The 16,038-nt window shown below is 36.4% G+C and overlaps 1 protein-coding gene across 1 annotated transcript in view; it reads right to left on the bottom strand.

Annotated features, from left to right (window-relative positions):
• The window catches only part of LOC130220164 (period circadian protein homolog 3-like), a 46,827-nt gene that overhangs the window by 21,527 nt on the left and 9,262 nt on the right, over nucleotides 1-16,038 (bottom strand). The window contains exons 4-13 of the mRNA XM_056452546.1: nucleotides 14,084-14,162; nucleotides 13,596-13,702; nucleotides 12,854-13,010; nucleotides 11,717-11,825; nucleotides 11,048-11,176; nucleotides 10,864-10,972; nucleotides 7,243-7,381; nucleotides 5,283-5,410; nucleotides 1,671-1,856; nucleotides 1,210-1,476 (exon numbers count right to left, since the gene is read on the bottom strand). Coding sequence (XP_056308521.1) covers nucleotides 1,210-1,476; nucleotides 1,671-1,856; nucleotides 5,283-5,410; nucleotides 7,243-7,381; nucleotides 10,864-10,972; nucleotides 11,048-11,176; nucleotides 11,717-11,825; nucleotides 12,854-13,010; nucleotides 13,596-13,702; nucleotides 14,084-14,162 — 1,410 coding nt within the window. The remainder of the gene's footprint in view (nucleotides 1-1,209; nucleotides 1,477-1,670; nucleotides 1,857-5,282; nucleotides 5,411-7,242; nucleotides 7,382-10,863; nucleotides 10,973-11,047; nucleotides 11,177-11,716; nucleotides 11,826-12,853; nucleotides 13,011-13,595; nucleotides 13,703-14,083; nucleotides 14,163-16,038) is intronic.

The raw sequence follows: 16,038 nt of genomic DNA, 5'->3' as shown, positions 1-16,038 counted from the left end.
GTTCATACCTCGGGCAGTTTTACCTATTAAAGTTACATATTAATGGCAACAGAACATGGGTTGCTCTACAGTTATATTGTTTATTATGGCAAGAATAAAAGCAAATATATATATATATATATATATATATATATATATATAGTACACTTACTACAAATACTGAGGTTTTTTATGTTTATTTTGCCCACTCAACAATTGACACGTTACTGTCTGGCTAGTTTCTGTCCTCTACTTTTAAGCTAAAAAGGCAATAATGGTCCAACATTCCTGACCATTATCACCAATAAACCCTAGAAATTGGGCATCAGTATATTGTAAACTGATCATATCTTCATTTCCAGTTATCAAAGACATAATTTGTTACTTAATTTTAGTTTGTAACTTGTAAATTGTTTTAAAAGTAAATTTGTAACATATACATCAGTGTAAAACCTATAAATGGTGGAAAAACATATTCTGTAATATTAAAACCACCTGGGTCTCCACTTTTGCCATGGCCTCTTTCTTTGTTTTAACAAACTTATCCCTCAGGTTTTTCCAAACGTTTACAAATACTTTCCTCCTTTCCCATGGCTGTTGCAATTTCTAGCCAAGAATTATTGGTCATCTGGTTCTCCCTATGATCACGCATGGACGGATCTTAAAGATGTCTGTACAGTCATATCTGTTTCAGACAAAATCTCTTCAAAGTGTTTCATATTCAACTCAAATCAAACACAGCCCCACGCAAACTGTTCACCCGAGTCTCAAAACATTTCTTTGAGATCCGCCAGCCGAAATCAAACTGGAAGCGAACCTCCGCAAACTCCACAATGATGTCACATTCGCTGTGTGCACTGAGTTCAGTAACGGAAAGCTGATTGGCTATTGCATGTTGGTCTCATTTGTAGTTGAAATACCTCAAATTACATTTGGACTAGTGAAATAAAGAACTACAACACCATGAAAACCAAGCAACAACAACAACAGAAAGAATTTAAATTAATATTAGATGCACCGTTACATGGACATCCGAAAAATAAGACCTGTGCAAAAATATTTTAGACCTAGAACAGCGAATTTAAGACTTTTTAAGGCCTACAATTTCGATTTTTAAACTTTAGACTATTTAAGACCCTGCGGAAACCCCGCATATAATGTGCATTTCAGAAACCCCTTTGGCTGCTTTTATCACTGTTATCCAATATACCAAACAGATGATGAACGCACCTCTGTGATGTGAATGTGCATTGCTGCTGTTGTCCTGCTGCAGGTACGAGCTGTATGGACTCTGCAGGATACGATGGCGGAATCGGTCCACAAACTGCTGCTCTTCTTTTTGTGTGTGAGCCGACAGCACCTCTTTGGTCAGTCCCAGCACCAGCAGCTCCTCTTGAGACGTGGAGGCAGAGCCAGAGTCAGGGGTGGGGCTTGCAGGGGCAGGGGCGGAGTCTGCAGGCTCACTGCCCATCGGAGCATCTTCTAAAGCAGTGACTTCTGGAGAAGAAACGAGAGGATTCAGTTCAACATCTACAGGCAGGATTCATACACATATTTACTACTAAAATTCAATGACTTTTCCAAGACTTCCAAGTAACACACCACCCTTGCTGTGTTCATTTACCACTGATGCCAAACAACTAGCACAGACAACACCCATAGTTGTGGTGTATAGGAAGCCAGAGACTCACCGGACTCGGGCTGTGGGACGTGGACGATGGTGCTGCTGTAGCTGCATTGACTTGTCACAGACACCACACTCATGGCCTCAGTGGAGATGGTGATGTCTGTTAGTGGAGCTCCGACCACCGCTGCCGTCGTGGCTGATCCCGCAGACACCTGACTGTCCAGAGCTCGAGCGGCGTCCAGCGCAGCCTCTGCATCACAAACAATCTCACTATATCACTCAAGATAACAATATCGCTTATGACTACATCAAATTGTCTTGATTAATTGGTGAAGCGTTTATCACGGTATACAGTATTATACTGACTTAACCCTTGTGTGCTGTTGTTGAGGATGTTTTCATCCACTCTGGGGTGATTTTGAGTCCTAATTTGGCCACAACTGTCTCTGTTTCAGCAAATTTTGGTGACAATTTGGTTTCAAATACTCAGCAATACACTCTGGGCAAATTGACTACCCCTTCGTTATGTTGGTGGCTGTTTTTGCCCCATTGACTTCCATTATAATGACATTTTGTGATTGCAAAGCCATGACATCATATTATCACATAATCTTTATTGTTGGTGGTTTTCCCTGTTGGGAAGAGGTAAAAATTCTTTGCAGTGCAAAAAAAGCTTAGTTTCTGGTTTTCATATGGAGTATAATGTGTGTGTGTATGAGAGAGAGAGACCTTTGCACATACATTAAAATAAGCAGCTCAGCTCTCTGAACGGCAACATACAGTCTGGAGGTAGAATTCCATTAAGATCCTTAAAAGGAGTCTGGGTTCCTTTCTACGTGTACCATTGGTACCCTTTTAGCAGTGGAAACGCAAGCCTGATAAAGATGACCCGTACCGACCCTTACCGTACCGTACCACTCAGTGGAAACGGGCCATCTATGACACCTTATCTACCAAGATGTTGGCCAGAGCTAGAGTTGTCCCATCTTCAAAGACATTCCAAAGAACCCCCCCTCCACCCTGACACACACACATTTGAAATGGACTCAGAAATCTCAAAATTCAACCCAAAGTAAATGTTATGTGTTTGTAAACTTTTGTATTTTCTTCCTGACTTTCTCTTTTAATATATATACCTGTGAATGCCCTTTTCAAGACACTAGACAAACTAAGGATGGATGAATTTTGTTTTATGTACTTCTAAAAGTGTCATGTCTGGTCTCATTCTGTTCCGTGCATAATCCTACAGCTCATGATCTAGGAGGCATAATCATAACTTATGCGGTTTACATTCTTTAATGCTCTGAGTTAATGTCCCTTAGTCTCTTCAGGGTGGATCCTCATAATGCATGAGAGTCCCCAAGACAAAGGAAATCTCCCGCTCAAACTTTTCCATGAAACCATTGGTCAGTCAGTAGAGAATGGGTGTGACTTGACCCATAATTAAAACGCATCTACTCCCCAAAATCAGGGCAGAAAGGTCTCGGTAGAAGGTCTCCGCAGAAGTTCCCCTGACAGGGCAGACCGCTGTTTCTGACTGAGTCCACCTTTCTTATTTTCCGGCAAAATAAACTGTTTTATGTTTGCGTCTCACGTATACTACAATCTGCATTGCAAGCTCCACGCATCAAGAAAGGACTTCTGTAAAGACTCCATATTCCACGCATCAGAGAAACTCGCACAACGAGAGAGACAGACCCACTAAATCCAGGTATTTAGTCGTGCGTTCAGGCTGTACACCTTCATCAAAAAGGTGTTTTTATAGTCTTGGTGGTTCTTAATAGTTGTGTGGAACTGAGCGAGATTTGCCATTCTTTTATCTAAACTCTTTATTTCCTTGCTTTCATTTCTACATTTTTTTTGTTTTGTTTGTACGTTTGTTTGTTATTATTAGATTAGTCAATAAATCACCCTAAAACCACGTTGCATTGTCTTTGTTTTGCCTCACAGAAAAAGTCCCTTTAACGCTAGACCCTTGCTACAAGCTGATTAAGTTTACAAAAACTTCTAAACTACTCATCTACTTCACAAGAAGTAGTTATATTTCCCTTTCTAAATAAATAAAGAATTACAGAGTCTGCTCAGACAATCGGGCAAAGTCATTGTTATATTTATTAGTTAAATTAACCATAAGTAAATTCTGAATATTCATAATTAATAATAACTTGTTATTATTGATCAGTAATATTCATAAACTGAGCTAATTGTGCTATAGAACATAGTAAACATAGTTAGTGTATTTATGCAAGCACACTATAATTTACTGTTTTACTCCAGAACTACTGTTTAAACAGATCTAATGGGTTAATGGTGCCAACTGATGATCAACAGTAAAAATTACAAATTGTACCTCTTCCCAACAGGGAAAACCACCAACAATCAAGAAAGCATAATTATATGTTGTCATGGCCTTGCAAAAAATGTCCTTATATTGGATGTCAATGGGGCAAAAATGGCCACAAACATAACAAAAGGGTAGTAAATTTGAAAAGTTCACAAGGGCTAAGCTGCAAAAAAGCTATAACGACTTTAACAGCTACAATAACAAAAATATAGAGTATTGCTTTTTGTATATACATGTTCAGACTAAACAAACATTTCGACCAAATTAAATTGCAAAAGGATGGTTAAGTACAATAGGCAACAGTTTACAGTAAAGTCTCATTAGTAAACACATTAAAATCAGCAGTGAGAAAAGGCCAGATTTGTTACAGTTGCTATGTTAATATTAGCTTAAAAACAACAGTAGTATTTTATTAGTTATTACCTCCATTTGATAAAATGATAACAACTTATAATTGGATTACCACTATAATTTTAAAGCATTATAGGGCAATAACTAAGAAATAACTAAAAGCTTTTGTAGTTTAGTTAAATTAACTAATGTTAACTATTGGAGTTTTATCGCAGTGTTAATGCACAATAGCATCATTCATTCATTCATTCATTCACTCATTCTCCTTTGGCTTAGTCTCTTTATACATCAGGGGTTGCCACAGCTGAATGAACCGTTAACTTATCCAGCATATGTTTTACATAGTGGATGTTCTTCCAGCTGCAACCCAGTACTGAGAAACACCCATACACTTCGGTCAATTTAGTTTATTCAATTCACCTATAGCGCATGTGTTTGAACTGTGGGGAAAAACCTGAGCACCCTGAGGAAACTCACACCAACACGAGGAGAACCTGAAAACTTTCCACAGAAATGCCAACTGACCCAGCCGGGACTCAAACCAGCGACCTTCTTGTTGTAAGGTCACGGTGCTAACCAGTGAGCCACTGTGTCGCCCCCACAAAAGCATTATAATAATTATAATAATAATTATTATAATAATAATAACAATGATTCCTTACATTTTTACAGCGTTTTTCTGGACACTCAAAGCGCTTTGTACTTTTTTGGTGGTAATCTCAGAATTATATAAATAGTCAATTGCCAATTAACATTTCAGCATGTAGTACGCCAGATTAACATGAGAAAAAATGAAAAATCAAGCTAATTAAAAAGTCAAGTCTCCATACATTTGGTGCTGTTATGAACACCACTGCAAACACAATGCGAATATTCTGAAAAAGCACTGCAAAAGTTTGAATAATAATTCATTTTATTTACAGTATTTTGAAGCACCCACGATCTCAATGTTGTGTATGTTAAAAGTAGAAGGGCTCGTACCGTCAGTGTTTCCATGTGCAGCCGCTGCAGGTTTGTCTTCTTCTGACGTGGAGGACGAGGAAGAAGTAGTGATGGACAGAGATTCACACTTTCTTTTAAGAGCCGATGTTGCACAGCTTTCAAGATATCTAGAGAAAAAAGGGTGAAATCAGATATTAAACAACAAATTCTACAGGGTTTCTGCAAGATTCATCAAATTTAAGACTTTACGTTTCATTGAAGACCTACAATACAATACTTCAAGACATTTTAAGACCCAGCGGACCAAATTCCCCTTTATTTGTATAGCGCTTATACAATGTAGATTGTGTCAAAGCAGCTTCACATAAAAGCTATAGTAAATAGGAACAGTGTAGTTCAGTTTGTAGTGTTTAAGTTCAGTTCAGTTTAGCTCAGTTCAGTGTGGTTTAATAATCACTACTGACATTCCAAACACTGAAGAGCAAAACCAACGATGCGCAGCTCTATAGATCCCGAACCATGCCAGTGGCGACAGCGGAGAGGGAAAAAAAACTTCACTAATTGGCGAAAGTGAAGAAAAAAAACCTTGAGAGAAACCAGACTCAGTTGGGCACGACCATTTTAATTTCTCAGCTGAGAAAATAAATAAAAATAAATAAATTTAATAAATAAATAAAAATTGCTTAATATTTGAGTCACTGATATGACATGGAAGTTCTATGAACAGCCTAAGAAATTGTTTCTTACCTTTGTTATATTATTTCAAGAGTTCATACTTAGATATTGTTTGACAACTGTTAGCAGGTTTGGCATGCTGTCCTGGGAGAGAACCCTGAGCTCGGAGATAGGTGAGCCCAGGGCTCCCGCCTGGTCCATAGAGCATACGAGGGGAGTACAAAATCAGGTGGTTCTCGAGAACTCCCCGTGGTAAGGGTAGAAAGGAGGAGAAGGGGTGGATGGGGGGTTTCTTCGGAAAATGAAGATAAGAGAGTAGTTCTAGCTAGGCTACTTATAGTGAGTTGGGGTTAATCTGATTGGCTAACTAGTGAATGTAGATGAGTGGCCAGCTGCAGTCAATCATATCACGTGCTCCTCTCGAAATTAGTTTGTGAAACTTCACAAAATGAATCTGCTTGATTATAATTCATTTTTTTAATATATAATATGTAAAGATTCTATGAGAGTACTTCTGAAATATTATAATTACACTAAATATTACACTGTAACTGAATACTGAAACTTTTTTCATTGAATTAAATGAACTTTTCTAGTCATCTCAATTTACACCAATCAAACAGACTAAAATATTAAGTTAAACTATCTATAATTGCATATCTTCATAATCATTAGTTAAAGCCTGATTAACTTATTGATATTAAGTTACATTTACATTTAGTAATTTGGCAGATGCTTTTGTCCAAATCGACTTACAATTAAGGAGTTAAAGAAACATAAAAAAAACATTTGTTTTTTATGACTTGTTCATATAATTTTTTTACAGTATATATTTTTTAAAATATAAGAATTGATTTAAAAATAAAAATAAAAAAACAGTTAACTAATAACCAAATAAATAAAAAGTTCAATAAAAGAATATAAAAGTTAAATAAAAATTAAATAATTCAAATTAAATTAATTATCAATTAAATTCTGTTAAATGAATTATTATTTACATTTGAAGTGTTAAGATGCAAAAACCTTCTTAAATGCTGCCTGAAATTGATATGGAAAATGAGCATTTTTCTCAGCCTTCTAAATTTAATGGTGAGTTATTTCTCTATAAAGACCATAAAAAGAACTTATTTTTGGCATAAAAGTGAAAATTACCGAACCTACACACAGGAGCCTGGTAAAAATGCTCATTTTAGAAGAAAATTTCAGACGGCATTTGGAGGTTTTTGCATCTGAACTTATCATTTTTTCCTGGACATTTAAAATGTTTACATATTAAATACCACTGTAGTGATATGTATTGTTGGATATTCTGTGTGTGTCTGACCTGATGATGCTGTCCACACAGTTGATCTGCTGGTAGGAAGGAATGTGTGGTTGTTTCCGGGCCTTTTGCAGAGACTGTTTCAGGTGATCCCGGATCCCCAAATCCTGACAGGAGCTCGGATGAACACCTGCTCCTGCAACTGAAGTACAAGACTACAAATTAAACACTAATGCATAATTAGAAACTCACCAGGATCGGCTTTATATCCATAAGGGCAATCCAATGCAGATGAATCGAAAAAAAAGAAGTTAAACTTCCCCAATTGATCAATAACAAAGCGAATTGAAAAATACTTTGTAGTACAAATTTTCTAAACTTGTATATTTAAATATGCAAACAAGGCATTATATACTTGAATATACTGTAATTTACATACATTTCTAGCACAAAGATCATTTTCTCTTTTTTTCATTTTACACAATAGCCATGATACTGGAATTCGATACTGAAATTTTAAAAAAGTTCATTTCCTGCTAACATTTGAGCACGTTCTTAAACACTGCTGATTATCATTGTGTTCATGTGCTCAACAGAAATGACTGTGATTGGCCGTCAAGGTCATCAGTTCACCAAACTCACTGCTGTTTACTGAGTGTAACCACAGATACAGGCACACTGGAGCGTTTTAAAGCCACAAAGATCAGCTGGTCTGTTTATGAGCTGACCTACAAGCGATATGCTGATGAATCGACTGATTTTCGCGGCTTTAAAGTTTTCCCTGTATCTGTGGTTACACTCTGTGGTTAAAAAGCGGTGAGTTCGGTGAACTGTTGACCTTCACGGCCAATCACTGTCATTTCTGTTGAGCACGTGAACACAATATTGGGAATGACTCCTTAAAGTGGAAAATACAGCAACCAGTCAATAAACAAAAATAAAATGACTCTGCTAAATAAAATGTAGTAAATATTCAGGTTAATTATGTATGAACACGCCTACATAGAGGGAAAAAAAACCTGTCACAATACAGATATTAACAAACTAAAAACTCGTGAATGTAATTGCATCTAAAAAAGGAGATTTATTGCTCATTAAAGACAAAAACACTTTTTTTGAGAAAGCAGCCCTTAAACACAAGTACTTTATCAAGTCTATCAACACTAATTGATAAAGTGCAACAAAAGAAACACTTATATACAGTTAAAGTCAAAATTATTCGCCCCCTTTTTAATTTTTTTTTCTTTTTTATATTTCCCAAATGATGTTTAACAGAGCAAGGAAATTTTCACAGTATGTCTGATAATATTTTGTCTTCTAGAGAAAGTTTTATGTGTTTTATTTTGGCTAGAATAAAATAAGTTATTAATTTTTCAAACACCGTTTAAGGTCAAAATTATTAGCCCCTTTTAGCTATATATATTTTTTCTATATTCTCCAGAACAAACCATTGTTATACATTAACTTGCCTAATTACCCTAACCAGCCTAGTTAACCTAATTAACCTAGTTAAGCCTTTAAATGTCACTTTAAGCTGTATAGAAGTGTCTTGAAAAATATCTAGTCAAATATTATTTACTGTCATCATGGCAAAGATCAAATAAATCAGTTATTAGAAATGAGTTATTAAAACTATTATGTTTAGAAATGTGCTGAAGAAAAATCTTCTCTCCGTTAAACAGAAATTGAGGAAAAAAAATTTAAATATGGCGCTAATAACTGAGGGGGGCTGATAATTCTGACTTCAACTGTATACGTAGGTTGGGTGCTTTCCTTCTAGTAGAATACTTTATGAAAATCTCTAAATTGACAGGTGCATTAAAACTATGTTTTCGCATGCAGTGTCTCATCTAAAATTCAATTAATTAAGTTAATTTGAATAGTGCATTTCACAATAAATATTGTTTCAAAGTAGCTTTACATTTGACATATTGATAACTGTGGCCAAAAAAAAAGCGAGTACAAGGCATTGGCTGCTTTCTGAAACCCCAATAATCCAAGAGTGGTTGCAAATTGTTTACATTTATGTTATGGAAAAACGACTTTTCCCCTTTCCCTTTAAATGAATGCATTCAGAAATATCTGGTCCAAATGGACTGAATATGTAAGGTCACTCTATTCAGATTCTACAGAAGCATAAAATAATTGCTACTTGGTTTTAATCTGCAAGGTAAGCATTTTCTAATTGAGTAACCAGTAAGCTTTCTCTTACAGTCCCCTCTTCAGACTAAGAATAAAGATTTAATATTATTAAATATAAAGTTTGACTATTAGGTGTATATTCAACCTTCCCCAAACGATACAACTGTTTACATGATTGTTTTATTAATATTGTTATAATTTACTTTGCTTATTTAATTTTTACATTGTTTTGTTCCTTTCTATATTGTATAAAAAAGTTAAAGGTTCAAGAAACCCTCGAGTACTTTTTTTGAGATGTTAACAGATTGTGTTGAGCATCACTTAAGACAACGTTAGCACCTGCAGCTTTAATTGTGGGGAAAACTGGATCCCTTTGAGCTTTTGTCAGCTAATTTAATCTTCTGTGTTTAAAATGATTTTTGGGGCAGGATCAAAATCGGTGACGTAGCGCATAACATGCTAGTGTAGTGATGATGCGTCGGTTTCTCATTATTATTCATAGCGGAGTTTTCTTATCCTGTGAGAAGAGGCTGCTACTTAATTATTCACGACTGCGCGTGCTTTCTGAAGGCAAGACAGACCTGCCAGTGCCAAGCTGTGAGACCCTATGTTGATAACTGGGTGAGACCGTGTCCACGGACCCACAGCACACAGTATTTAGCCGTTCATGAAGGGTCGTATGTGTTTGTTGTCATGATCCACTGGGTTTGTTGCATGTTTTTCCCTGCGATCCATCAGGGCCGATACAGTAAAGCTATATGTGTGCAGCAAGCATTTCTGTCAGGAGAGCTGTACCAGAATTGGAGAATGGCGGACTTTGTCTTTTATCAGTTGAGTTTGTTACCATTTAGACACGTCGCTGTTTTCGCCTAAATCCTCCAGATTACCAGCAGGGTTAATGGTTGAAATAGGCAGGGCAAGAGACCCTGCAGCACTGAGTCTGCATTCAGAGCTAGGGATAGAGGGAGATATAGTGTTTATAGAGTTTATATACTGTTTATCTTTATAATGATATAAATTGTTGTTGTGTGTATATGAAATTACGAATAACAAATGTAGCAGGGCATTTAATTACTGTTTTTCTTTGCATGTTAACTATAAAATCATGGGTCTCCTCACGGTTTGTGTCTTATTTTGTGAGCCAACTGACAAGAGTTGTTCACTCCCATCCTTCTCCCCTGCTCTGCTGGCCACGCCCATCCCTGCCTCTGCTGGCAGAGCTCCACGCCCATTATGATGCATTTTTTGAAAGATTCTGAGGTAAATTTGAACTGAAAGAGGGGGGTTTCATGACCCTTTAAATGATTGGCTCGAAAAATGTATCCCCTTTTAAGCTGCAATATTGCAAAATTAATGCAAAGTAGCATTACAAAAGGTGCACATTATTACATTACAGTCAAAATTAGAAAGTTAAAGGAAACACGAAAGTAACGGTGAAAGTGAAAATACATTTTAAAGTGAAAGTAAAGGTGAAAGTATAACTAAAAGTTAAGTTAAAGTTAACTAACTGATGCTCAGACTAAACCAGATGTAAAAACAGACCTGCGGTTGCTGGTCCTAAAGGTGTGAGTTTCTTCCGCGAATCCAAATATGCTTGCTGGCCCCAGTTCTTCACTTTATTAACGTCAGAACAAAACTGCTGCAGTGTCATCTAGAAGACAGATGATCCATCATGAGCTCCAGTGAACAACATTCAGGAGTTTTTCATTGCATTTCATTCACATACTGGTTCTCTGTGCGAATCCTCCCAGAGGTTTCCATTACTGTCGCTGGACGAAGCCACGCTGATGTAGTGCTCGTGAGAGCCGTTACTGCCCAGACTGCCATAACCACTGGATCCATTATTATGAACAGGCTGAGAGAGAAAGAGATACAGATGATCAAAACACAAACCAGCTGCTCAAACAGGATTAGAAGATATACTATGGTGCCATTTATACTATTGTGTTTATTCGTTTTTGAATTGGCTTTTATTATTATATCTTCAGTTTTCATTTGAATTCTATTTATTTTCAGTGTGTTTGTGCTCTCTTTTTTATTTTTGTTTAGATTTCTTTTATTAAATGTTTAGTTTTAGTTTTCTTTTGGCTGTTATTTAACTACTGAAGATTGCTGTAATAATCTCAAGTTTAAAGAAACACTGAAAATTATCTAAAAATAATAATAATAATAAAAAAAAAATAGGCTAATTTTACAACTGCCCTAGATTTAAAAAGTTGAGTTTACCATTTACCAATCCATTCAGCCGATCTCCGGGTCTGGCGGAGAAAAATTTTTAGCTTAGCTTAGCATAGGTAATTGAATCGGATTAGACCATTAGCATCCCACTCAAAAATGAGATTATGGGGAAAAAAAAACTCTTGTCTGTGTGTTTAGTGATGAAGCAATCCCTCACCTGCAGGAAGAGCTTGTAGATCATGGCTTGCAGCTCTTTGACATCTTCACACATGACTGGTCGATCGGCTTTACTCCGTGCAGCGAAAACATCCTCATTCAGAGGTCCACTGAAGAGAAGACTCATGTTAACAGTGTTTCTGTGAAATGTGAATGCGTGCTATTACTACACGATTCTTAATAAATCAGGAATCATAAATTTGTTTAAAATATAGATGATTTTTTTGATTAAAATACAGATCACAATTTTTTTTAAATATTATTTAATTTCAGCATTTTTTCTTGGCATTTTTTTTAAATTCCAGTTTGAAATAATGGTTCAATCACTCATAGACTTCAAGCTTTATTACTGGATGAATCAACATTCATGAAGAATCTCTTGAATCAATTTTTCAGCAACAAACACTGTTTTAATGGTTGCTTTTTGTCAACTATTGTCATCTCCGCTGTCGCCACTGGCTTGCATGGTTCGGGATCTATAGAGCTGCGCATCGTTGGATTTGCTCTTCAATATTTGGACTCTCAGTAGTGATTATTAAACCACACTGAACTGAGCTAAACTGAACTGAACTTAAACACTGAAAACTGAACTACACTGTTCCAATTTACTATGATCTTCTATGTGAAGCTGCTTTGACACAATCTACATTGTATAAGCGCTATACAAATAAAGGTGAATTGAATTGAATCGAACTATTGAATGCGTGCTATGGCTACATGACTCTGGATAAACTGGCAATTGTAATTTTGTATAAAATATAGATCACAAATTATTCCATATCATTTCCATAACTTTTTTAAATCTCAGTTTGAATAAACGATTAAATAATTCACTCATAAAGACGTCATGTCTCATTTCTGGATGAATCAGCATTTATGAAGAATCTCTTGAATGAAGACAAACGCACTAGTCAACTACTTGGTGTAAGTGTGATTGCTACAACAATCAAATGTGATTCTGATCACTAAACCAGACTTCGGTGTTCATAAACCAACTATAAGCCATTATACAAGCACTTCTGTTAAAGTTTGAATGTTTGCAAAATTAATAATACTAATTAAAAAGTCTAAAGATTCATTATGTCTCATAATTATCCATGAAATTGTGATTCACAAACATTAATGAGTCGGCGCTTACGTGCGAACTTTGTGCCTGCCGATGATAAACGCCACCTTGCGGCTCCATGGGTTGATGAAGCTGGACCAGCTGGAATCCAGGGTGACGTAATCTCCGTTCTGACAGCGGAAGCGGATGGGCGAATGCTCAAACGGTGGCTGACCAGCGTACTTCACAACTGACAAGATCACAAAAAAAGACGAGCATTCAGTAAACTAATTTATACTCACGCTCAAAGGCCATCTAAGATATCGATAACTTTTTCTTCATATGGATATTAGGAGGCCATATCACATATTTTGGGTGCTCGAGTTCAAGTTCTGTAATGGAGTTAGTTGTGGGATTTTTTTCTTACATAAATTATAAGCACCTTAGAAGATGAAACGCAATGAACGCGTGGTGCTTTTGGAGACGTTAGGGAACTCTCAAGAGAGTTCTGGAAGTTATAATAATAGTAATACTAAACCACCGATTTTAGTAAGACCAAAACAATATTCCAGATGATTTACAATGTGCTAGTTTGTCCATTAATGCCGTCCATTTGTGTCCCAGTTCAGAAATGAAAGTAGATTGCCACTGTGCTGTATAAATTGGCTTTGTGCACCTGTTAAATTTATTCTGTAAATGTGTTTCCACTGAAACTTATGCAAATTCTCAATGCAGTTTTTCCCATGTATATGCAAATCGAATTAAAAAATTGTCATATTTGGTTGTAAGCATGTAGTTGTGCGCATTCATTTGTAAAATGTAGAAATGGATGTACTTTTGCGGTGCATGGCCAGCATGAGCAGCCGGTCTTCTGGATGTAGGCAGGTCAGGATTGAGGTACCAATCAGGTCTTGTGGGAGGTAGCCGAGCAAAGGCACCGCACTGCGGACAGTTCAAACCATTTGGTAATTAGTATGAAATGTCTTATAGCAAAAAATAAAAATAAAACTGAATGAATTATATTAATTTTTGTGTGATTATACAAAAAAAAAACTGCAACAATTGAAATCACTGCTAAATATGCATCAATACAAAACATGCCACAATAAGCAGTAGACTATTGAAAATGGTTTATTAAAGTGGTCTGAATGCAAGCAGCCATTAAAAAAAAAAGAGTTTTCTTACAGCTAATCCCACAAACAAACAAAGATATGGCTATAAACACCTATTAGGGATAAGAAAATGTTAAATAATCAACTTCAAGCTACTTATTTATTTAATTATTTTAATATAAATAAAGACTATTTAATCAAAAAGATTCACCGGTCATCCACTTCTAAAAAGACACATCCTGGTGAATGAGTCGTGCTGAAAATGCGCTTGTCCATAGGAATGCGAGGAGCTGGAGACAGAAACAAACAAACAAACAAACAAACAAACACAAATGGTTATCTGAATAGACAAACAAAAGTACACTTTTATATTGAAACATTAACAGCACTTTAAGAATAAAAAACAAACAAACATACAAGCAACACAAAATGAATACCCACGACCTCTAACAATACGCAGAGGTGTTATGAAGTTAACGATCGGTTATGTATTATTACACAGTTATTACATTTGTCTTATTTCATGTCACATATGAAACAGTGACATTTATTATTTATTTATGTAGTTTGTAAATAAACTTAATTAAGCTTTATTAAGCTTGTAAATAAACTTAAGTAAGCTTAAAAGGCCATGAAACCTCCCCTGTCTATTTAAAAAAAAAGTCAGGAAATTGGGTGAGTCCAGCTCTGTTTAGGTAGGAGTGTCGAATGAGGAAATGTTTTGCATAAAAATTAGAGTTTTCGGTTAGAGACGCAGGGGAGAAACACAGTGACTGTGTTTACGTGGACATCAGTAATCGAATTATTTGTCAAATAATTAATTTGTCGACTTTAACTGCAGTTTGGCACACTCACTTTCAGGAACATTTCATGCATGCCCCCAATGACAAACGAGATACTGGATGTGAGGATGAACTGCTGGAAGAGTGTAGTTTTAATGGAATGTTTGATACTGCATGGCGAATGGGAGAAAAAAAACCTCTGCATTTCTCTGTAACTTAGATGCACTCGGTAGGTAGCGTCAGAAAGCAGTGTGTGTATAGACTATCCTGTCACAAAATGCGGCGAAAATCCTACACGATGGTAACAGTTTGATTAAGTTGTTTACATGTTTACATTCAGAGAGCAGCATTTACAACAGATCTTTCAGCTCATAATATTGTAGTGATATTAATCTAGTAACTAAATCAATTTGATTAATGTACGTCTTTAAAAACTGAAAGAGTACTGCTGACGATACGAACTAACTTTGCCTCTGAATAAATGTAAACGAAGAACATGGATCGCAAATCTGTAGAGACAGGACAATCAACATAAACTGGAACCGCGTCTTTTTTAAAAGGAGATGAGTGGCGAACCCAGATTTCACCATTTCCAGATGTGAAAAGTTCTACGGTAAAAAAGTTCCTTATAAATGTATTTTTGTCGCGTGCTAGCAGACCACTGTAATCCACACGTGAGTCCAGCTCCCATAGCGGGAATTAAAAACAAAACCTTTATTGCAGCACATTTATAAATGCAACACTGACGACCCATGTATCCAAACAATTCTTCTTCTTCCACTTGTTTTAACTACAGTGGCAACACAACGTGGCGTCTCTATGGCGTCTGAACACCGTAACAGTTAAAAACAGTCTTTGAAGCTATCATGCATATTAATGAAGTTGCACCTCATTCACAATAGAGCGTGCTGATTGTACTCGCCGGAACAGACGTCCAGTCTACACGCTGGAATTCATGCAAGTATCTAATCGCCGTGATGTAGCTTCAAAATTTCTTTTCAAACCAGAAGAACGAATTTGCTTGAAATAACGCAAAAATAACCAATTTTCACTTTTTTTGTGAACTTCGTGTCTTAATAGTGTTTTTAGCAACGTGAGACATATATGGATATGAATGTCCCACTTCAGGATCTGACGTGGGACATTCATATAGACTCTATTGTGAAGAAAGCCCAGCAGAGACTGTACTTCCTTTGTCAGCTGAGGAAGTAAAACCTGCCACAGGAGCTGCTCGTACAGTTCTACTCATCTGTTATCCAATCCATCCTCTGCACTTCAATCACCATCTGGTTCGGCTCAGCTGCCAAAACCTACCTCCGTAGACTACAGCGAATAGTCCGGACTGCTGAACGAATCACTGGCGCAACCCTTCCTACACTTCCTA

This window comes from Danio aesculapii, unplaced genomic scaffold, assembly GCF_903798145.1.
Source record: "Danio aesculapii unplaced genomic scaffold, fDanAes4.1, whole genome shotgun sequence".
Taxonomy (NCBI): Eukaryota; Metazoa; Chordata; class Actinopteri; order Cypriniformes; family Danionidae; genus Danio; species Danio aesculapii.
The sequence above is the reverse complement of the archived record's forward strand: the minus strand, read 5'-3'. Positions and strand labels throughout refer to the sequence as shown.